This window comes from Lonchura striata, chromosome 2 (assembly GCF_050655825.1).
Source record: "Lonchura striata isolate lonStrDom1 chromosome 2, ASM5065582v1, whole genome shotgun sequence".
Taxonomy (NCBI): Eukaryota; Metazoa; Chordata; class Aves; order Passeriformes; family Estrildidae; genus Lonchura; species Lonchura striata.
In genome coordinates this window covers 149,720,221-149,742,787 of record NC_140704.1, presented here as the reverse complement: position 1 = coordinate 149,742,787, position 22,567 = coordinate 149,720,221, and the positions used below count along the sequence as shown (strand labels likewise).

The following is a 22,567-nucleotide window of genomic DNA, read 5'->3' as shown; positions in this document are numbered from 1 at the left end:
CCGATGAGCTCTGGCTCGCTCATGCCTTGTGGGTGCCAGATCTTTCCTCAGGACTGATTTCTCCATCTCCTCCCTCACCTACATTGTTGTGCCATCTCATTTCGTCACGTCCAATTAGTCATTATGGGCTTATCTTGGCTTTTTTTTAAGATTTCATGGATAAAAATGCCAAGAAGTATATTTGATTTGAATTTACTCATGCTGAGGACTGTATTTATGTCCCCCACAAACACTGCTTGACCCCTGGGGAGAAAAGAAAGGGCTTTCTTTGCTGAAGTGGGGAGCAACAAGACATGTGAAGACAGGAAACATTGAGGTCATACTGATAGATCCCTGCTGGCCCATTTCTTTATGCCCTTCCTAAAAGTTTGCTTTTCAAAGTCTTTCTCCTGATTTGGGGGTCGGTAACATGGACAGTGCACTTTTTCAGCATTTAAAATATGAAAGTCCAAGTCCTGGTGTCTTGATACACAGTTTATCCTGGCTGACACGCACATCCAGCCCAGATTGTTATCTGGTACCGTAGAATAATGTCACTCCTGGCTGCTCCTGACTGGCCAAACTCATCCCCTTCACAGCCCAGCAAGCTGGCCACAGTCAGGATCAAGGCTTGGAGACTGGAATTAATGGAACCCATGAAAAAGCAAATTCCAGCAGAGTTGGCACCAACCAGAACCACTGTGCAAAGCCAGCAGATCCACGGATGGCCTCCCAGGACAGGCTGGCGTCACCCTCACTGCCCGCCACGCAAGAGTGGCCTTCCACCCAAACGGTCCTGCTCTAAACAGCAGCCTGTGCAGTGTTTTCACAGAATATTCTGATTTGGAAGGGACCCACAAGGATCACTAAGCCCAGCTCTCAAGTGAATGGCTGTGCAGGTATGGAACCCATAACCACAGCATTATCAGTCAGTAGCACAACACTAAATCCACTTGGGCTGATAAGAAATAAGCCATGTCACAAATTCAGTGATAGCTAAAAATGTCTCTTTAAAATTACTTCCTTATTAAAACTCTGTCTTTAAATGAGCAAGACCCAGATCATGCATGAATTAACACCGCAGATCCTGGTCATGCCATGATAGGATTTAAAGTGTTTTTTTTAATACTCTGGAAGAAAGGCATTGCGGATTTCAAAGGCAGGAAAACTATCCATGCCCTTTTATCCACCTTCAGGAAAGGGTTGATGAATACATCACAGCTTGTATTTTTGATGAATATAGAACAGTATTTCTGAATGAATATTCTGGTTGAAATAATTTGAAATTTGTCACAGCTCCAAAAATGACAGCAAGTGGCACTCAAAGTATACAGCGTACTCTGCATGTCGGGCAGATGAAAGGCAGTGTAATTGCTAATTGATAGTGTATTTATATATCATGCCTGCATACTTGACTTAAAGCCTAAAATATGTAACATGCTGATAATGCACACACCTTTCATTAAACAAAGTACAAACCCAGAGTCAAACACTGACTTTGCACACGTTGCAAGCTGCACATGCTCACAGCTGACAAGTGTGCGAAGAAAAGCATTTACATCTAAAACATTTATGCACACATTGTGCACTGAGGCATTGAAATATGCAGCCTTCCATATGTTATACATATTACATATATGATTTCCATGCCAAGTATTTTGGGAAAAGAAAAAGCAATTACCCATATGTTCTCTAAACAATGGGAACGTGCTGTAAGTTGTGGCACTGGAGACGCAGCTTGATCCCCAGGGAATATTTAAGTGCCATGGGATATGGAAGAACACTGGAGATGGAAAGGAACAGGCAAACTTTGATGGCACAATCTGGGTTTATGTAAATGTGTGCATAGAAAAGGCAGCATTTAAATTCACAGAACAGAACCAGATAGAATCAAAGAGAACATCCTGAGTTGGAAAGGAACACCAAGGACCATTGAGCCCAACTCCTGGCACAGCACAATCCCCAAGAGTCACACCATGGGCCTGAGAGCCTGGTCCAAACCCTTCTTGAACACTGTCAGGCTTGGTGCTGTGACAGCTTTCCTGAAAAGTCTGTTCTGGTGTCCAACCACCCTCTGGGTGAAAAACCTTTTCCTGATATCCAACCTAAACCTGCACTGACACGATTTCAGGCCGTTCCCTTGGGTCCTGTCACGGGCCACCTGAGAGAAGAGATTGATGCTGCTCCTTGTGAGGGAGCTGCAGAATGAGGTCTCCTCTCGGTATCCTTCAGGCTGAGCAGAGAAAATAACCTCAGCCACATCTCATATGGCTTCTCCTCCAGACCCTTCACCACCCTCATGGCTTGTCTTTGGATACTTTCTAATGGCTTCATGTATTTATATTGTGGCACCCAAGACTGCCCCCAGCACTTGAGGTGAGGCTGCCCCTGTTGTAAATGTAGGTGAACCCAATGGGAAGAAATGATGATGTCTGACTCAATTCAGAAGGCTGAATGATTTCTTTATTATAACTATGCTAGAATACATTAATATACTATATAAAGGAGGATACTAAAACTACATACTACTTTATCTATCTCTAACACAACTCATGACCCTCTCGAGAGCCCAGGCAGAGATGGATTGGCCACCAGGCTCAAACAATCCTCACCAGAATCCAATCAAGCAATCACCCCAGGTAAACAATTCTCCAAACACATTCCACATGAGAAAAACAAGGAGTTGAAATAGAAATTATTTCCTCTTTCATTTCTCTCTGTGCACCTCTATGAAAAATCCCGAGAGAGGGAGAAATGTGCTGCCACACGCCCCAGTGCAGAGTGGCACAGTCCCCTTGCCTGGCTGGCCATGCTGTCCCCGGTACCCCAGGGCACGGGTGTCCCTCCTGGCTGCCAGGGCACTCATGTTCCGCTTGCCATGACCAGGACCCGCATTCCTCCCTCCCTGCAGGGAGCAGGGAAGCACTGCCTCCACGAAGGGCTGGGTGCTCACGCTCCCACATCTCGCACTCCCCGGGCACACCTGCCCACAGGGACACCAGACTGTCCCTGGCTTTCAAACCCTGCAGCCGACAGCAGCTCTGCTCCAGGGTTTGCTTAAGAAAAAAAATAAATTTAAGAATATTGCCCCCAGGGGCCTTGTTCTGTACTGTCTCAGAATCCTGCTTGTGCACTGGGAAAAAAGTATATACATACACATGTATATATATAGATATATACACACACAGAGATATACGCACACACACGCATATATACACACAGATATATAATGTAAATATATGTAATATCGGAGTTATCTCTTTATGACCGGCCCCGTGCCCTGAGGGTGACACCGGGGGGCGGGGCCGGGCCGCCCCCGGCGCGCGCTCATTGGCCGCGGGGCGCGCGCGCGGCCCCGCCCCTCCCGCCGGTGGGCGCGTGCGCGCGCGCGCGCCCGGGTTGGGGGGCGGGGCCAGGAGAGGGCGGGGATTGGTTGCCATGGCGGTGACGTCAGAGGGCGGCGGGGACGGGCGGCGGAGACACGGAAAGGTCAAACGGGCGGCGAGCGCGGCGGCGGCGGCGGCAGCGGGGCACGGCGGGGCACGGCCGCTCCGGCAGCCTCCGCGGGACCCGCCGGCCGGGCGGCGCAGCCCCTCGGTCCCCGCCGCCTCCCCGCACAGGTACGGCAGGAGCGGCGCTCCGCGGCCGAGCTTGGGGCGGGGGACAGGCGGCGAGCAGGGTGTCGGGGCTGGGTCGGTGCCGCCTGTGGGAGGACGCCGGGTGTGGGGTCCCCGCGGCGGCGGGGGAGCTGCAGAGCGCTCCCTGCGCTCTGCGGGTCGCACGGGAGCCCTGCGCCCGTGCCGGGTCCGACCCCGGCTCTGACCCCCGTGACCCGCCGGCAGAAGCAGGGTTTTTTGGTTTTTTGGTTTTTTGGGTTTTTTCCCTGTGGGCCTTAGGGAGCGCTGCTCCCCGGCCCGGCCCCAGCTTTGCATAACTTGTCTCCCAGTTGGCTGTCCCTTCCTCCCTGCACTTTGCCCTTGCCCGGTGGTCTGTGGCGTGAGGGAGTAAAACTATGCGAGGCCTGCGTTTTGTTTCTCTAGGGAAAGCGCTGGGTCGCAAACGAGGCAAGCTGTCTAATAATATTTATATGCATATTCCTTTTTTCCTCTGCAGCAGCCCAGTGGCAAGCAGGATTCTGTGACAGTACGGAACAAGGCCCTTGGGTGTGATTTTTTTTTTTTTTTTAGCAAACCCTGGAGCAGAGCTGCTGTTAGCATGTAGAGTTTGAATGCCACAGGCGGTCTGTTGTTTCTTCCTGCTGAAAGAATAATTTAGAGGAGCAGCAATGGCTCATTAATAGAAAGTATTAGTTGCAGGAAGGCAAAAGCAGGTGAAGTTTCTTACTTTACCGCTGACTTACACTGTGACCTTGGTTCAGTCTTTCTGCACCAGTCAGTCCTCTCATTGCTTATGAATTGGGAATAGCGGTGCTTTCCAAAAACATTCTGTAGATAAACATACTAATGACTGTGAAATGCTTATCTGCTGTAGTAATAAAGGGTAGATAGTGATGCTATTTCTGTCACAGAAGCAGAAAGGTTCTAGGCAGGATGTGAACTGTTGTAGCCACACTTGGATGCTTAAAAGACATTTTATAACCTGTGATTTGCACTGTGGTCATCTTACGTTTCATATTTTGATGTAGTGTGTGCTTTTGAAGAGTTGCTATTTCACACTGCAAGTACTTTAAGGATGGGGTTTTTTTTCCACTTCTGTTTGGGACAAAGCTGTGTGGTGTCCTCTTCCACTGCTAAGGAAACCCTGTGAATTTCTAATGTAGCGGATTATCCCTGATAGTTGACATCTCTGAACTACATGGTGTTTTTGAAAGGAAATACTAAAGGGAGTGACAATAAGTTCGTAGTACCTGTAATAAAAGCAGTGTTAGTTTAAGGAACAGTATTTTTCTCCTCACCTTATAGGATGCTCTCTGTGGCAAATCAGAATGCTTCCTGTATTTCATAGGTAAAACCTAAATACAGGAGTCCTGAAGCTGAAGGATTTGACTGTCATGGTTCACACACTGCCTGAAGTGCAGCCACTGCAATAACAAATGGAAGCAGCCAAGCACAGAGCTGGGAGTTGCTGCTGCAAATCCTGACCTGAGTGAAATAAGTTTTCTCTCTTTACAGTTTTGCTTAATATTGACTAGTGCAGCTAGATTACTCATCTTTTTTTTCTAATCTTTTTTATATATTGTATAAGGATACACCAGGAAGAAGCAATGATTGCTTCATACATTGGGGATTTTTTGAAAGTAATTCAATATATAGTGTCTCACTTACCTACTCAATTTAATATGAAACTTCCATAATCAGATTAACGTTAAATAGGAAAGCTTTTGTGTTGAAGAGGAGGTAAGCACAACCTGGTTTGGTTTGGGTTTTGTGTTTTTTCTTTTTTTTTTTTTTCAAAGAACTTGAAAGCTGCTCTGGTAGAATGGCAATTCATTGTTAATTCTTAATATGTAGGTGCCCTGGAAAAATCAAATACCTGGTTTCATAGCTACCCTTAGGCATCTTTAATTTATGCAAGCAGGGCTCACTGAGTAACTACTGTAAGTCTCATTGACCTTAGTAGGTTTGCAGAGGTCATGTTTTAAAATGGGTAAGTTGTGCTTGAACTATTTTCTCAGTAAGTATTAGGAGTAAGTGTTTGTTTACACAATTACATGCTTTTTCCAGTTCTCCATTACATTTTATGTTTTTCTTTAGATTCTTGCTCATCTTAAAAACAACTCTCATTACAAAGAAGCACAGGTTTTTGAAAACAAGTTCCTTTTTGAGATCTGGCTATAGCAGAGCAGACAGTGAGGTTTTACAAGCAGCCAGAAAGGCCAGTGTTGGGTTCAGAGAAACTTGGCCAGCACAAGCCGAATGTACACGAGTGACATCAGCATTTTCTGAGCCATTTATGCTGTTCACTTGTGCTGGTTCCCAGCAGTGCCTTGTGTCTTATGTAAGCTCACACTGTACATCCTGTCCTGCTGTTCTCATGCATGATAATTCACTGGCGTTATCTTACGGGAGTGGAGAGCTGCTGCTTGTCTCAAATGTCTCCATGCAAGTTTCCTATGAGCCAGGAGCATAACCGTGTCCTAGGAGACATCTGAGGAATAACTTGGAGTGAGACACAGCTTGTCCCCTACTCCTTTTGGTAACAGAGCTGTAACCACTGTGAAGTCATCTGACAGGTTTTACTGGACTGAAGCCTTGATCTGTATCTCATGTAGATGGGCCACTAATGCAGTTTTGATGGCTGGTGATAAAACAGCCATAAAACCCAAAGGACTTCAGTGTCAACAGAAGCCTCGATAATATTAAGACTGGAAAATAAAGGCTTTTATTACACTGTCACTGCACACTTCTTGTTACAAGTTCTTTGAGAGGAATTGTCTTCAGATGCTGATCCTTCAAACTTGTCCTTGAAGTTAGCATTTAATCATGTGTAATGAAAGTATTGCCACTTGATGGGTGAAATTGAAACAAACCCTCCATTATAAGCACTAAACCCAAACATTTATTCTGTTTTTCTTGCTTGCTAAATCTAGCTGAAACTTGCTGGCATAAAATCCTGCAGTAAAGCAATGTGCATAATCTATTTCTAAGTAAACAGAGCACCTTCTTTGAACAGTGTCTAATGTTTCATACTTCAGTTTCTTTTGTTAGTGCTGTAGCAGTGTGAGGGAGCCAAATTCCTGATTACCTGTCTTGGTGAATGTGCTTGTCCTTGTCTGACTCCATGGCTTGTTTGGAGCAGCTGGAAAGTTTCCTTATGAGCACTGATCTGGCACAGCCATGTACAAGACTCTGAGATTTATAGCTCTGTAGGAGAACCACCTACAGAGGGAAGAAGGGTTGACCTGGAGAAATGCACCTGGAAAGGAATGCTGATGTTCTCTGTGGAAGTAACAGAAATCTTTTCCTGTGACTTTCCAGAGTGACTTGCCCCATACTGCACAAAACAGTTTCTCGTTTTAGGGAAGAAACAAGAGGAATGCAAGACTTGACAAGGGGACTGGTTATCTAAAAAAGACAGGTGCAGTCCTTAGATGCTGAAAAACTGAACAGATTCCTTTAAGTAAGCTATTCTTGCAAGTTTAAGGACATTTATTGGCAAAACATCTAAGAGAAATTTGAAATTATATTTTGAGAAGGAAATTGAGTTACCAGTATTACTTCTATTGACCAAAGATAGGGATGCATGGACTTTTCCTAGTGGTTTTTTTATTTATGGAGGATATGCAAATATGTTTTAAAACCACATACAGGAGACTAGGCAGAGATTTGTAGCATCTATAATAAGAAATATTGTAAAAAAACAAAACAAAAACAAAAAAAAACCTCCCCCAAAAAACCCCAAGCTTCAAAAGTACTTTCACATGGCACATTCAAGATTCTGCTAATTATACTATATTGTGTGACAGATACTTATGTAGATATGAAAGTCCATATATATGTTATGAATTGGTAGCTTTTTTAGTAGATGTGGGCAAATAAAATGTGATCTGGATGCTTAAATCTGCTTACAAAAAGCCTGGCTCTTGGAAAAAATTTCCCACCGGATGCAGTGGGTGTCAGGTCTAAAGGTCAGCAAAAGAGAGCGTAAAGAGAAGGATCTTTTGCATTTATTTTTCTCCACATTTTTCAAACAAGCCGTGTGTAAAGAAGCAGAAAATCTTTCTTTGTTTCTTCCTAAATTTCTGAGTGCTAACAGGCATTTGCAGGTTTGTTCATACTTGAGCTATTTGTGAACTTTTTTCTTTAAGAGAGAGGGAAAAAAATCCCAAAACCCTCAGTGCAGTTAATACATCCATGAACTCTTAGCACAGAAGTTCCTGGTGTAAATCATAAAAGCCAGATGGAGTTTTAAGTGACTGTCATGTACAACTTGGGGAATGAGCATTCCTGATACTAACAAAAGGGCCAGATTGGAACTACACAATTAATCCCAGTGTCCTTTTCAGTGCATGATAAGATTTGGCTACAATAGCCATGGAGTTAATAGAGATAACTGTCAAGTTCTATGAAGGAGTGGATTGTCTGTCTAAAATAAAAATACCTGTGTGCTTACTCTGATATATGTCTTCTGATGATTAGTGCTCAAATTGCAGTTTAAATGGGGAAAAAAATGAGTGTGAGTAGTGGCTGCCTTTGTCTTGAATCTATCTTCTGTCTTAGATATGTATGTAAATATATTTATACATATATTTAATATGTATAATTTATCTGCATTCATAATATATATATATATAAATATTTTAAAAGCAAAAGATAAGTATATAGGGTTTTTTTGAATGTCACGTGGCAAAACATTTTCTAAATTTGAGTTGATTTGAAATGTAATGCCTGTGGAGCACCAGGAAACAATTTTACAATGCAGTTTATTCCCTCTGTGTAGCAGTGTCCTGAAGGAAATGTGCAGAGAAGTGCTAAAAAAAAAAAAAAGGCTTATGAGATGGCACAAAGTGTGTGTCAGATACAGACAGGAGGAGGAGTGGGCAGATGGCAGTCAGTACAGAACACGTGAATAATCAGATTGAGAACAAGCTGAATAGTCTGTCAGTATGCTGGTTGCATGCTGCTGCATTTTGGGTTTGGTGAATGTGCTGGGGATTTTTTTGTTGTGATCAGTGTTCATACTCCAGAGAGGTAAAAATCTTGAAGCTAGAAGTGTATATGAGGGTGAAGGCATGCCTACCAAAGTCATGGGAACTTCTGGGATGAGGGAGAAGTTAGTGCTTTCAGAACTATCAGGGACTGGAAAACATTAAAAAAAATCTGTTCAGTTTGCTATAGACTTCATCTGCAAATTTATTGAGATCTACCTTTGGCATGCATGACATGGAATAATATTAAAATGATTCAAAATCTTAGTGCCTGAACCTGTGGTATGATAGATTAGTTTATTTTTTCTGAAAAGGTCTGGAAGTCAGTAAGACTTATTTGTGATAAATTGTTTACATAACTTTATGTAATTTATTGGAAAATTCTGGGTGGCTGTGTGGCTGGAGTGTTCATTGCCTGGCTCAGAGGTCTTTTCCAGATCGTTGGTGGGATGCCCTGTTGGAGTGTGGAATGGAAAGAAGAGCAGGAGGGGATGGCCGCACTGGTGAATGATTGATCCTGTAACCTCTCGTGCAATGCTAAGGATTGTAGAAAATAAATAAATCCAGAAATAGAACAAAAAAAGCCCTCTTTCCCTTCTGATTCTTACTTGAAAAAGGTTATAATATCAATTTGTAATAATAAGGTATACATATGAGAGTGTGTTGAGATCCAGTTGATCAGTAGTAAGTTGGTTCTGTTTGTATTTGTTTCAAAATGTTCCTGCTTTCTTCTTTCTCAGAAAGTTCCATTGGCTAGAAGAGTAGTGAACTGGTCTAACTGGAGAATGCCCTACTTCCCAAAAAAGAGGCATTGTCTAAGCTGGCAGAATGGAAGGATCACAACACACCTTTCAGTTTAAAATTTATTTAGTATAGATAATTTTGCATGCCTGCAGTTATCCTTTAGTAGTACCAGTTTGCTCCTTGTACACTGTATTAACATGCCTCAGTCTGAACAGCGGTAAAGAGTCTTAATAGCACAAGAAGGTAGAGCAAATGTAGTCTGTATTTCTGCAGAAGTGAAGGTTAGAAAGATAAAGGGAAAATGATTAAAATACTCACAAGAAGTGCCCTAGATAAGATTGTTTCGTGTCTGAGGGCATGGTGAATCCTGTGGGAATGAGGAAGCTAAAAGGCTGTTTAATTCTGATGTTTCACACTGAATCAACATGTTAGATATCAAAGTGGTATTAGTGAAATTTGTAAGAACATGGGCATTTTATGTAAAAAATACAGAAGTAAAGTAAGTTAGTCCAAACCAAATCCTTTGCTGTATCCGAGCTATGCAGAGAATGAACATTGGAGGCTTAACATGAGTATAATAAATCAAACTGCCAGCTGAGCCTCAGAGGGCTTTATTCATGCACTTCATTGTTCTCTCTGCAGATACAGCAGGGTTCAGCCAAATGCAGGGCTGCAGATGTTCTGTGTTTCCCAGTGTTCTGAAGGCTGAGCTGGTGTCTGTGTCTTGTCAAAACTGCTCCATTCTCCGCTCCGAGTGGCCGTGCTCTGCCTTTCATGGGGACTTCCACATGCAGAAATCACAGCGTGAGTTTGCAGTTTTGGGTGAGTGGGGAGCTGTGTTGTGTACTCTTGATAACTCCCAGGAAAGGCTCAGATTTGTAGCTTCTGGAAAGTGCTTTTTGGCAACAGAAGATGCCCTGCTGACCCTTTGCATCTTGGCAGAAAATGCTTCTCAGCGCGTGAGCTTCCAAGCACCTCTCTGAGTACTTCTTGGGGCTTCTGGCACAGAGCAGGTGTTTTAGCTTTCACCAAATTGTCTCCTTTCCCTATATCCTCAGTTCAAGGCAAACAAAATAGACAGACTTAAGATTGAAATGGGCAACCAAAGGGTAAAAGCAGAACAGACAGAAAATTGTGTTCTAGTTTAACACATGGTGACACATCTGGTTGTTCTTACCTAGAGTTTTAAAGCAGGTCTCTGCTGTTGGGCCTGACAAGACAGTAATAGTCTCTCATTAGTGTTAGATTTAAGTATTCAAAGTTAAAATTAATCAGTTTTCCATCACATCTTCCATTTTTTTACCTCATCCTCACTAGGGCTCTGGCTGGAGGTGGGCAGCTTTGTGTTGAAAGAGTTGCTTTTCCATTTTGTCCATATTCATTTGCTGGCCTACTGGTTCATGTTTGATATGCATCGGTACTTTAATGAACTTGCTTGCAACATGCTCATATGATTAGTATAATGTGTTTTGTTAACTCCATGTTTTCTGAGAGTATCTTGAGCATTTTATAGAGACCTCATGTGATACATTTTTAGCCCTGCTGGTAAACTTTAACAAAATCGTCTGATTATATACAGATCATGCTTGTAAATAAATATTCTTTCTCATCTTCTCCCTAGTCTGCTTCTTCTGTAGTTTTGCTTATCTTAAATTATTGTTCAGTAAACTTACCCAGTAAAACTTTAACTTAAGAACAATCAATATTTCACTCACATGTAGAATGATAAGTAAACACATTTTTTCCTATCAAATTAGGTTAAGATAAGAAATACTACAGCTAACTAATTTTTAATATTAGTTTGACAGGTGTGTACTTTATCCCCGAACAACAAAGGCAGTGTTCAGGAATGTTTTCTTGGTGGTGGTTCTGTGAGCATAACCCTTGGTTCTCCCTGTAGGTCAAGGACAAATTTCACACAGCCCTTTGCAGTGGGACAACTAAGCTGTCTGCTGACAGGATCAGGTACTTTCAGGTCACTGGAACATTGGGAATGTTCTGGTATCAAGGCAGCCAGTTTTTCTGCAACCTGCCTCTCATCTGTTCTGAATATATCAAGGGAGTGTTTCAAGGAAATGCTAAGGGAGGTGAAGGTGACTTCTTGGGCTTTATGAAGATTGCTGTGCATATCTCTAGCAGAACAGAACCTGCAGTGTTCAGACTTGACTCAGCTGTGATACAAGACAGATTCTTTAACAAGGAAATCTGTGTTATTTTCTTAAACTACTCATCTGTCTATTTTGACTCCCTTTCTGTTTTTGATTACTCTCACTTGAAAAAAGAATCTGATCCAATGATTTTAATATTATTAATTACAAAATAAATGTAGTAGTTGATATCCTTAGATATTATGTGATTAGGCATGATTGTTTGGTCTTGCATTCTTCACTTGATTTCAGCTTGCATGACTGCTTTGAGTTCAGAAACCTAATTAAAATTTTATGATGAGTTTTTTGCTTTGAATATGATGACTGAATTACTTGTCTTGATAAACACTAGTTAGATCAGGGTCTGCTAAGCTGATGTTTCAGTTAAGAGTCAGGTTTTGCCAAATATTAACTAGAAGCAGTAAAATCTCATCTAAGTTTAATGAATCTGTGCACTTAAACATTCCTTAGTTCTAACAAACTGATGGAAGCTCTGATTTTGTATGTTAATGTGAAGTTGTATATTGCAAGATCAGGGAGAAGTCTGTTGCTCTTTTACACAACACGAACTTGAGTATGATGCTCCTTCTTGTAGTTAACAATACCTGACTTCTTGCTTATATAGAAATTAAAAAACAAGACCTTTATTTGCACAGCTTGAATCACTGTAATGTGTAATACTACTTTTAAATTTCTCCTGAGAGTGTCGGACATCCCAGTGAAACCAAACCTCTGCTGCAATTTTCAAAGACTGTTAATAATATTTTTTTTTTGTTGGTGGTGGTGGTGGGGAGAAGGGGTAAGGTTTTCTTAAGTTGCCTGCTTTAAATGAAGTGACTACGAGTTTTCTGTCAGTTTACTGATACACTACAAATACACTTTTTAATAGTTTAGACAGTTTATAATCTGCTGGTAACTTGAATTATGTGGCTGTTCGCTTCAGTCATTTATTCCTCCTCTGTAGAATCAAGTTATTTTAGCTGTCTGGTTAATCTTTGAACATATGGGACTTGCAGATCATTGGAGGCTGAAGCACTGTGGTATACAGGCTATTGATAACTCTGGTGTTTCCTGTCTTTCAAGCTACTGGTTTAAATTGTAAAATATAATTAGTTTGAGGTGTTGTACTTTTAAGTAATGTTTTAGTGAAGTTGGTGTTGGCAAGATTAAATATTAGCTTTCACTTAAGTACAGAGCTTGACAGATTTTGCCAACTATGATTCTGTTTATTGCATTTAAGCAGAGCCTAAGGCAGCTGACTATGGCTTTGTGCAAGAGTGGTGAGTTTTGGTGCTTGAGTTTATTGTACACAAATGACTGGAAGCCTGTGTTTGCAGCATTTCCTTAAGTGTGCATTTGTAGGTCCCATTGTACAGAGTAACTTTTAGCAATTTCCACAAAACCTATTTGTTCTAGAAATGCTGCTGATTTCAATCATCAGCAGCATTGAAATCATGATGCTTTTTGCTCTAGCACCAGCTATATTTGAATGCTTCACATTCTGTAAGAAAGTTAAAGACTTTGCATGAAGTTGATTTTTTTTTTTAAATAGCATTAATTGCTCAGAGGAATTTTTTGTGATTTTACAGCATTTCTATTGAGCTAATATGGTCTTGGCTCTTTCAACAGGTGAAGTAAATCTTAAGGACTGTTGCATCCTTGCACTTCAAACCTCTTCCAGGGGACATTGTCTGGTTCATGAACTGAGTGTGGCAGGATTCCTATGAAGAGCCATATGTTTGCTTATTTTCTATTTTTGTAAATATTTTTCATATGAAGGGGGCAGCTTTAATTTTTTTTTTTGCTGATTTGTTATGGTTGATGCCTAGCTCTAATGAGCTTTATTTCAGGCTCTTATATATAAAATAAAATCTTTAGTGCAGAAAGTCCAGATTTAATGACATTTTTGTGTGGGAGCTCTATTCTTGGGCTTGGCTTGCATCACTGATGCTAATTCTGCAGAGCTGTATCCTTGACCTAATGAAATAACTGATGCTCATGTGTCAGCAGCACGCGTGTCATTTCCAGTCAGTGAAGGAGGTTAGAACCACATCCTTGGGTGGAGGTTTTCACAGATATTTTTTGGGAATATTTGTATTCAGCAATGTGTTATACCAGCAAAGTCTTCAAGGAGATTTTTGCCTGAGGTGCTTTAAGAGGCTTCTGACTACTCAGAAACGTTTTCGTTTATTCTTGTGTTCTTTTGGTTTGCCTTGGCCTCCCCAAGGGCTGGATGCTTTTGGGACTAACCTGCACTGTACCAAGTACTGGGAAGTGGGGCATTGGGAACGGAAAACAGACTTGGGACTCCTTCCAGCATTTAGGAGAAGTGATTGCTGTGGAATTGCTCAGCTGATTTCCATGGAGGTGGAGTCTGCTGACTGTGTTTGGCACAGAAGCCTGTGGGAAGAGCTCCATGTTAATGTGCAGTGTTAACAGAGGACGCTGAAGGAGAGTGTTCAGACTTGTGGTGGGGGTGAACTTCGATGCAGAGAGTGAAAAGCAGCTTCATGTTCTTCTGGTGATTTTTTTGTTTTCCAAATGTCAGGTTCCTCTTGCAAGGCAGGGAAGTATTAAAGCTGCATCTAAATGGTTGCAAAGTTAATACTACATATAAAGAAGTGTGGTTTTGCCAAATTAATTTTCTGTTGTTTACTCTTTCTCTGAGATCTGAATCTTGATCACTTTAGTGTTCCCCACTCAAAATGTTGTTATCAAATGTCCTTAGTATTGTTGTCTTTGTAGGGAGCTGGGGAAAGGGAGGGTTCTGTTGTGGTTAAACAATTCACCTATCTTGGTTTAGCACTGCAGTGCCACCAAAACAGGCAGTCCTGGCCCATGCAGTGCCCTCCTTTCAGTGCTGAGGATTGAACTGCTCTCCAGTGATTGGAATCATCTGCTGGCTATTGCAGAAAACTCATCTGTTTTCCTCTATTTCTTTCCAGGATTATTTTGTAGCTAATATAGTGGTTGTCCAAGAAAATTGCATCATGAAATCCAAAAAGTCCTGCAGTGGTAGAAGAACTAGGAATCCCTCAGCTGGAAGACAGAGAACATGACTACCCTCTGTCACAGTGCTTTTGCCATGTTCAATTTAAACCATCCTGAAAGTGTACTAGTAGCCGGGCTCTGTGGTGTGAGTATTCTTTTCACGGTTTTGGAACAGTCATTGTGCAACAGCCTCCCTCATTAAGATAATTATAAAGCAATGCTAAGTTGCATTAAATGATGTTCTTGTTGCGCAGTTGTTTTCTGTTTGAGGTACAACACAAAATTCAGCTACACGTAGTTGTTATATTCTTGTATTACTCTGTATTTTGCAGAGCTAATAAAAATTGCTTCAAGATTAACTTGAGAACAACTGTGTGTTATCTCCAGAATGCCTGTCACTGTAGGCTGTGTACTGGCATTCTTTATTGCTGATCCTGCTGAACATGCAAGTCATGTTTTAAAAGAATCAGAATTGAAGCATGTGCTTCCAGACCTCACCAATGGGTTTGGTTTATGGATATTTAGACCTTAGGCAGGATTAGAGGCTGTTCTGAAGTGAGATACCCTGGGGTACATGTAGTTTAAATACTGTCTTCAGCACAAACTATGGTTTTGCAGATCTCCTCCAACTGCAGTACACTACCCACTAATGTGGGCAGAGGGTTGGGGTTTGTGTTTTTTTTAGAGACCTGCTTTAGTTAGTTAACCAAAAAGTATGAAAAGCATCAGTCAACACAAGAAAGAGAGTTCATTTTAGCTTCTAGTCTTGATAAAATTGAGTAGCTCTCCTTGTTAGTTTGAAACTTGGTGACAGTGTGGGAATTTCAGATTTGCTGCACCAGAAGTACCCAAACCCCTGGATTTTAATACCAGGTAATGATGTAGGTTTCCACTTCACCAAGCTATTTCATTGGTTGCATTGAATTGTTGCTTAAACTGCACTGTTGTGGGAATAAGTTGTAGGAACCAGTTCTTCTACTCCTGAGTTACTTTTAAACTGTTTGTTTACTGTAAATGGTTTAATTTTGATTATTACAGAGGCCCTGCACTTGTTTGTAGTGTGACTGAAAAATAGTTTGGGTCATACTGTCCCTCTTCAGTATTTAGTTTATGACTGTTTGAGAAGCTGTATTCAGTACTGGGAGGAAATAAAAATTAGATCTTCTGGGAAAAAAGATAGAGTCTGAAAATCAGTCGTCAGTCCTTAAATGTAAGACATTCCTGTGTACTGTTTCAGAGTAACATTTTAAAGTTTCCATGTTCAATATAGGGTATTGTAGGAAACAGTCTGCTGCCTTTTTTCAGTTTTGAGGGAGTCCTTGCATGCAAGCTAAGTAAAAATATCTTTCATATTGCTTGTTCTTTAATACACTGGCATAAAGTTACAATCTTGAAGGGTTCTTTTTCTGGAAGAACATGAGTCATCTACAGGAGTGACCATGGGACAGGGTTTGTCAGCATATTTAAATACAGTAGGCTTAGGTATTCAACTTCTATTTTCTCTGTAATTTATTTTCTTAAAATATTTGGCTTCACCTAATAAAAATAGTGGTAACATCAAGTATTTGTGATTTCAGAACTGTTGGACCTGCTGACAGTGGAATCTATTGGTAACACCTAGTTATTTATAGAGAAGACTGCATAGTTAGTTAGATATAGTTAGTTCTGTATCCAATATCGACTTCATTATGTCTGAGGACAATGATAGAAACAAGGCTATAATTGCTGGAAGCATATCACAGGAATTAATGAATTATGGTGTTGCAGGTGTAATGGTCAGAAGAAGCTTCTGGGGGTCTCTGGTCCAGCCACTCATTCAAAGCAGGGATAGAAGTAGCACTGGGTGAGGTAAGTCATGGCTTTGACCTTTGAAGCAGTGAAAACCCTCAAGAGCAGCAAACCCATGGCCTCCATGTGAAACCTGTGCCTGCTTTTCACCACCCTCCTAGTGAAAAAGATTGTCATTGTGTCCAACCTGAGTATTCCATGGTACCTTTTGTGGCCATTGCTCTTCCTTATCCTGTCTGCCAGGGCTGAGGGTGTTTGTCTGCCCTGTCTTTACAGCTCCCATCTTGGTGTAGCTGTAGACACTCTCAGAAGGTCCTGTTGTTCTGTGTGCCAGAGAAAGCAAGCCCGTCTCCCTCTGCCTCTCCCTGTGGGTGATGCCCCTGAGGCCTTTGACTACCTGGGTACCTATGGCTGGACCCTCCTTGGTTGCTCAGGCTCCTGCTGGAGTGGGGTCCCCACCTGGGCACCAGATGTGTGCAGTGACCCTGCCAGCGTCTGGCCAGGCAGGGATCACCCCCTTCCCGCTGGCTCCTGTTCCCTCTGGTGTCTGCCCCAGTGCCCTGGCCCTTTCCTGCAGAGCTGGTGCTGTGCCAGCCCTCCCCAGCCTGTGCTGGGGGTATGGGGTTCTTCTGCCCTGGGGCACAGCTTTGCTTTCCTGCCCTGGGCCTGATGAGGTTTGGTTTGGCCCCATTCTTGGGCTTATCTGTCTATGTTTGTGAAAGTGCTGCTATTCCCTGTATGATCCCTCTCTTCCCTGCTCCCCTCCACTTCTGATCCCCTGCCAGTTTGCTGAGGGTGTGCTCTGCACCAGCTTCCTGGTGAGTGTTTGCAGCTCTGGGATGGCCCCTGGAGTCCTACCTGGCTGAGTTGAGCTGGGTGTTCAGCTGCTGGTTGCACCTGTGTGATCCAGAGATCTGGCCAGTTTTCCAGGCCAGCTTCTCTTCATGGAACTCTAGACACCTCAGACTCCAGGTGAGTCTGTGGTGGGAGACCTGTCCTGAAAGTTGTCCTGAAGTCAAAGAATGTTCTCTCGGCCATTCAACTTTCATCAGAGCCCCCCAGGAGTTGGCTGTGCTCTGCCTTTGATAAATATTTTTTAACTCCTTAAGTTTATCAGAATTAATTTCATCCATGCATTTTCCACGTTCTTTCCAGAAGGTGATGGGACTCTGTTTTGAGTTGTCAGGCACAAGGATGGTGGGAACCTCTTGTGAATGCCATGATGCTTCAATAGGTGACAGCACTCAGAGACACATGGTGTGATTCATGGGGTGTCCTGTGCAGGGCCAGGCATTGGACATCATGATTGTGATGGGTCCCTTCCAAATCAGGATATTCTATGATTCAATGAATCTTGGTGTAATGCTGCGTAGAATTTAGAAAAAAACCCCACTAATTTAGTAGTTGGTAAGCAAAATTTTTAACAGTTGGTATGAAAATCAAAAATTATTTTCATTATTTAGGAAAAAAAAATTCCTACTAAATGCTACTTTTGTCTTCTTCAAAAAGTTGTATGCCTTGTATTGTATTAGTCCAGTAACTAAATTTCAGCTCTTATGTTGTTCCAAGTAGGAAACATAACTCAAATTTATCTGGAAAATTTACAAACTAGGAAAGTCTATTATAATTCTTGTTTGTTATAAATTATTGAAAGAGGTAGCTTGATTCTGGGGGAGATGGTGTTTGAGAGGCTCTGAAAGCAGTAATTTTTCAAGCCTGTGTGTCAGATCTGATGTAAGAATGATTCTATAATATGGAGTTAATGTTTTCAAAATGAGCTGTTTGGCCAGTGCACTGTGTCTGGTTCCAATTACTGTCAGTAAATCCTGAAAATTATTTTCTGAGAAGGACTTGGTGAAATCTGCATTTTAAATAGAGATAATTAGTATGAAAGTAGTTAAAAGGAGTTTTGTAATATTTCATGCTGTATGGTTTTGGTTTTATTTTGAGATTGTTGATTCTGAAGTGGATGCCATGTCTGTGCTGTTCTGGCGTGAACTGTTTCCTGTGTGGAAGCAGGATTACGAGTATGCTTAAAAGAATGGATCTCCTGAGTATTATTGCAAAACAAGTAATTGGCTTTGTTAAAAAAAACAACACAAAAACTTCTGCATAAGAACAAAGATGTTTTCTAAACCCAAGTGCTGTGCACTTACTGATGTTTGTAACTTGCATTCTTGCTGGGTTGAGTGTATTTTCTTTAGAGTAATTTTAAAAAGTGTATATGCCTGGGGAGCAAGGTTAGGATTGATACCAGTGTATAGATTGCTTCTCAGTCTGATATCCTTCAGGATAACTGCAGTGGAGCAGTTGAGTGCTCTTTATACAGCAGGGAAAATAGGTGGTTGTGACACTGTACTTTCAGCAGGATCTACAGGCTGCAGCAGCAGCCTCCAGACTCTGCTTTCAGAATTCAGTGTGATGATGCCAGGACTTGTCATACTTGCAACTGTACTCATTTGGAAGGATTGGAATACATTCAGAGAGGATTATCCTTAAAATGGGAACATTCCCTGTGGATCTCTTGGTGTCCTGGCCCTTACTAGCTTCTGCAGCAATTTAGTAATTGCTGCAGACTTAGTTGTTGCACCCTACTGTTGGCAGTCTGTCCAAATGTGCCCTGGTTCAGCAAGGTAAGCAAAGGGACTTTGAATGTCTGCTTGCAGTTCTCTGCTTGTTCCCTCACAGTGTTACAGAGAACTATTGTTGGCAGCTGATATCACCAGAGAATTATAATTGCAAATGTGAGTGAAAAGCCATTAAGTGAAGGAGTGTGCTAAATGTGTCATTGATTGGAGTCTGCGACACCAGACTCAATTGATATCCACTCAAAAGAGCCCCCAAACAACCTACATAACAAATGACATACTTCTATAAAAAATCTATAGATTTTTTGGTTTCTGTCTTTTTAGGGAGGTTTTTCCATCTGTGCTCAGTCATGTTTGAGTCAGCAGGTGTAGAGGACTTCAATAGTGAATTTACTACAAATAATTCAATCTTCAGCATTCCTGATATTTAGATTATTTTTTAGAGGGCACTGCAGTGAACATCTGTTAGGTGTATTCTTTATTCCTATTTCTTGTCAAGTTTAAGGTTGTTTTTTGTCCTTAAGCTTCTGTCTTCCACTCTCTTAGAGCAATCAGATCACTGGTATGAACTTCTTTGTGTTTTTTCAGATTGGAAGATATTCTGAATGTTATGCTTTAAAGATGCCTTTAAAATGAAAGAGCCCAGATTTACAGACAGTTTTGTCATCTTGGATCAGTGAGATTACTTACCTTGGAAGAAGAAAAGACACATTATGCACCCATATTAGCAGTTGGAAGAATCTTCAGTATAACATGGAGATAAGTCAGGTAGAGGGAGCTGTGATTTGTTTTAATAGTTTATTATTAAATATTTCCAATAATCTGTCACACATTGAACAAGCTAGTTTCCCTGTAGATCTTTACCAGGAATGAGGCAAAAGTTCCTTTCCTGTAAGAGGGACCAAAGGAGGTAAATAGCTGAAACTACGAAATTAGAACTATGGCATGGTTAGCAGTATAATGTCAAACCTACTGAGGTTGTGTAATCAAAATTTCTTGCTGACACTGAGAAAGGAATATTTCAATGGAAACTTGAGGGAAAAGATGGACTGTTTGTGTGAAATCTATTCTAATACATTCACAGTATTCATATTTTTCCTGTAATTTTGTAGTTCTGGTTGTTCAGGTTTCTCTTGTGCATTGGGATGAGGCTGTCCTGCTGGAAAATTTTAAAATCTAGAAAGTGAAAATAACAGTGCATGTTTCTGTATGTTGCACAGCAATATAAACAGCTGGATGACTGTGTACTTAAGAAGAGAAATAAAAGTAAGGGTGGTAATATTGTTTCTTCTGTTTTCTGTTCTTGATTGCAGGTTAACCTTCTGTTTGGGACTTTATGAGGGTAATTCATTATGATAACTCTTTAGTGTGGTAGATGAGTTTTAAATTTTTTTAGCTAATTTTTAAAGAAAAATGACCTTGAATTAGGCGCTTCCTACTTCCTGTGGTGTCTGTGGAGATTGCCAGTTACTGCAGAACTTCCCTGAAATAAAGACTTAATTGGCCTGAATGACATCTTGGGTATGGTACTCCACCCCATGGAGACCCAAGATGCTGTTCCATAAATAAACTTACAGTTTCTTTAGGCTGAGCTGTGATGGTCAGCCAGAGGAATATGAGACTGTGGTGGGGAAGAAGGGGGTATGTAACTGCTGTCATCATTGTTAGACAGAGCACTCTAAATTTATGACTTTTGAACTTTGTTTAGACTTAAGATGTGGGGTAATCTTGGATCAGGATCTGAACTTTATTTTGTCTCGCACCATTATCCTTTCTCAGTAGTCTCTTCTCCTTAGAACTCCTTTTGTCAGATAAAAACAATTTACCACACAGACTTCTAGTTGTTTGTTTTACTGAAATAATTTCATATGGTGTATGCATCCAGCCCTCACTGAAATTGCATCTGAGGTGTGCTAGTAACATTCTACTTTCATGCTTTCCCAGACGTATTTAAAATACAAAGATACTTTTTTCCTCTTTCTTTACGTTTGGTAATTTTAGATTCAATCTTTTATTGTGTTAGAATTCATGTCCCAGTTTAAAAGGTCTTTCTCCCTCTTGTGCTGAATTTATTAGTTGCACTGTAAGTATTAGCGATCAAAAGAAGCTGAACATGTTTTCTGAAAATACACAGGAAATGCAGTGTTAAAACTACTCATGTTCACTTCCTGCTTCACCGTAATTCATTGTGATGGGTATTAACTTGTAGTTCTACAGTGAACTCTGTGTGGGTGTCAGAAGTTCACTGCAGTTCACAGTGGAAGCTCTTGATTTCTGCTGTGAAGTTCTTCTTTTTACTGTGAAATACTTCAAATTGAAGTATTTCAATTTGAGTGTAGTTCAAAGATCCCTTTAATAGTTAGGTTTTAATGTTTAATTCTCAGTTCTCTTCAGGTTAATATGCATCACTTCAAAAAAAACCTCATGGCAACAGTGAACATCTGTCTGCCTCTGTCATTTCTCATCACTCTGTGCTTGCATCGGGCATCTGAGGCTAAATTGCTTTGACTGACAGATGGACTGACAAGATCTTGGCTCCAAACACACGAGCATGCACACACAGACTCCGTGGGCTCCATTCCCATTTCAATATTTTTATATGGCAACTGAGGTCCCAAATACAGTGAGTTTCAGTGGTGGTGGTGGTTGTAGAGTGAGGAAGTCTTAAGATGTGGGGGAAGAGAAGGAGGAAGCTCTTTGGCTGTTTGCTTCTTCATACTCTTCTTTCTCCTCCTTCCTGTTTTGCTGGACTTTTTGCTCCAGGTGTTCATGAAAGGTAAAATAGAAGTTCAGTGTGACTGGTAAATTAATGATGGAGGCTTGGGAAAATTGCAGTAAGTCTTGGTGATCTGCATGGCTTTGATTTGGAACTGATGAATGAACACAAACAGTATTGTAATGGTGTCTCTTCTAAATCCTGATTTTCCATGAGAGAAATCCCATGAGGGTTTTTTTAAAGTCATGCATATTGACCAGAAGAGAATTAAACATTAAATCCTAACTATTAAAGGGATTCTTGAACTCCAGACAAATCTAAATACAGTAGGAATAACTTCACAATGGAAGTCAACAGCCAACATTCACAAATTTTCTGGTAGTTAAATAAGGATTTTAATTTTTTGTTGTTATTGTTATTCTGGAGTATTGACAGCTGAAGAGCAGTTCCTAGGCGGGTGATCTTATGTTGCTGTTAATAACAAAGAGGTAAATTTCAGGTGGCAGAAGGACTTCATGTATAATTGAAGATCTGCACCATTCCTTGTGTTCTCTGTGGGTAGAGTTAGGAGGGGAATGCACGCTTCGAAGAATGGTATCTTTTATTAGTGTCTCAAAAGAAACAGTTAAAGGCATTAACAGAAGCCAGCAGCCAATGTTCTTCAGCTTGTGATATTAGAAAAAATCCTGGTTATTTTCAGAGCTTTTAGTCTTTATGAAAACAAGAGGGTTGTGCCATTAAGGAAAATTGGAGTATGCTCTCTACTTTTTTGTTTGAAAAGAAGAAAGTGGTTGGGAAAATAGCTGAAGAGGCTTCTTAATTAATGTATCGTTTCTGTTTTGACTGGACTTTGCTAGAAATTGGTGTCTTTCAAGCATGTAGTTGTGCTGTCACCTGTAATGCCACTGGCTTTTTCAACACCACGTTTGAATGAAAATTTCAACTCCTTTTATACAAATATAAATACTTTGTAAGATGTTATGCAGGTATTTATAGTTGATAGTGA

At 41.1% G+C, this 22,567-nt stretch overlaps 1 protein-coding gene across 9 annotated transcripts in view; it reads left to right on the top strand.

Annotated features, from left to right (window-relative positions):
- Positions 1–3,388: 3,388 nt before the first annotated feature.
- The window catches only part of ZFAT (zinc finger and AT-hook domain containing), a 113,867-nt gene continuing 94,688 nt past the window's right edge, over positions 3,389–22,567 (top strand). For 3 of the 9 annotated variants that reach the window (XR_014953113.1, XM_085572591.1, XM_085572594.1), the window contains exons 1-2: positions 3,389–3,555; positions 3,587–3,599. Coding sequence is in view for 2 of the 9 variants with exons in the window: in XM_085572591.1 (XP_085428717.1) it covers positions 3,418–3,555; positions 3,587–3,599 (151 nt within the window). In the remaining 7 variants the exon portion in view is untranslated. Of the gene's footprint in view, positions 3,600–3,742; positions 14,615–16,236; positions 16,318–22,567 lie in introns of those variants that run through there. The other 6 variants (XM_085572589.1, XM_085572585.1, XM_085572587.1 and 3 more) reach the window with 5 other exon arrangements.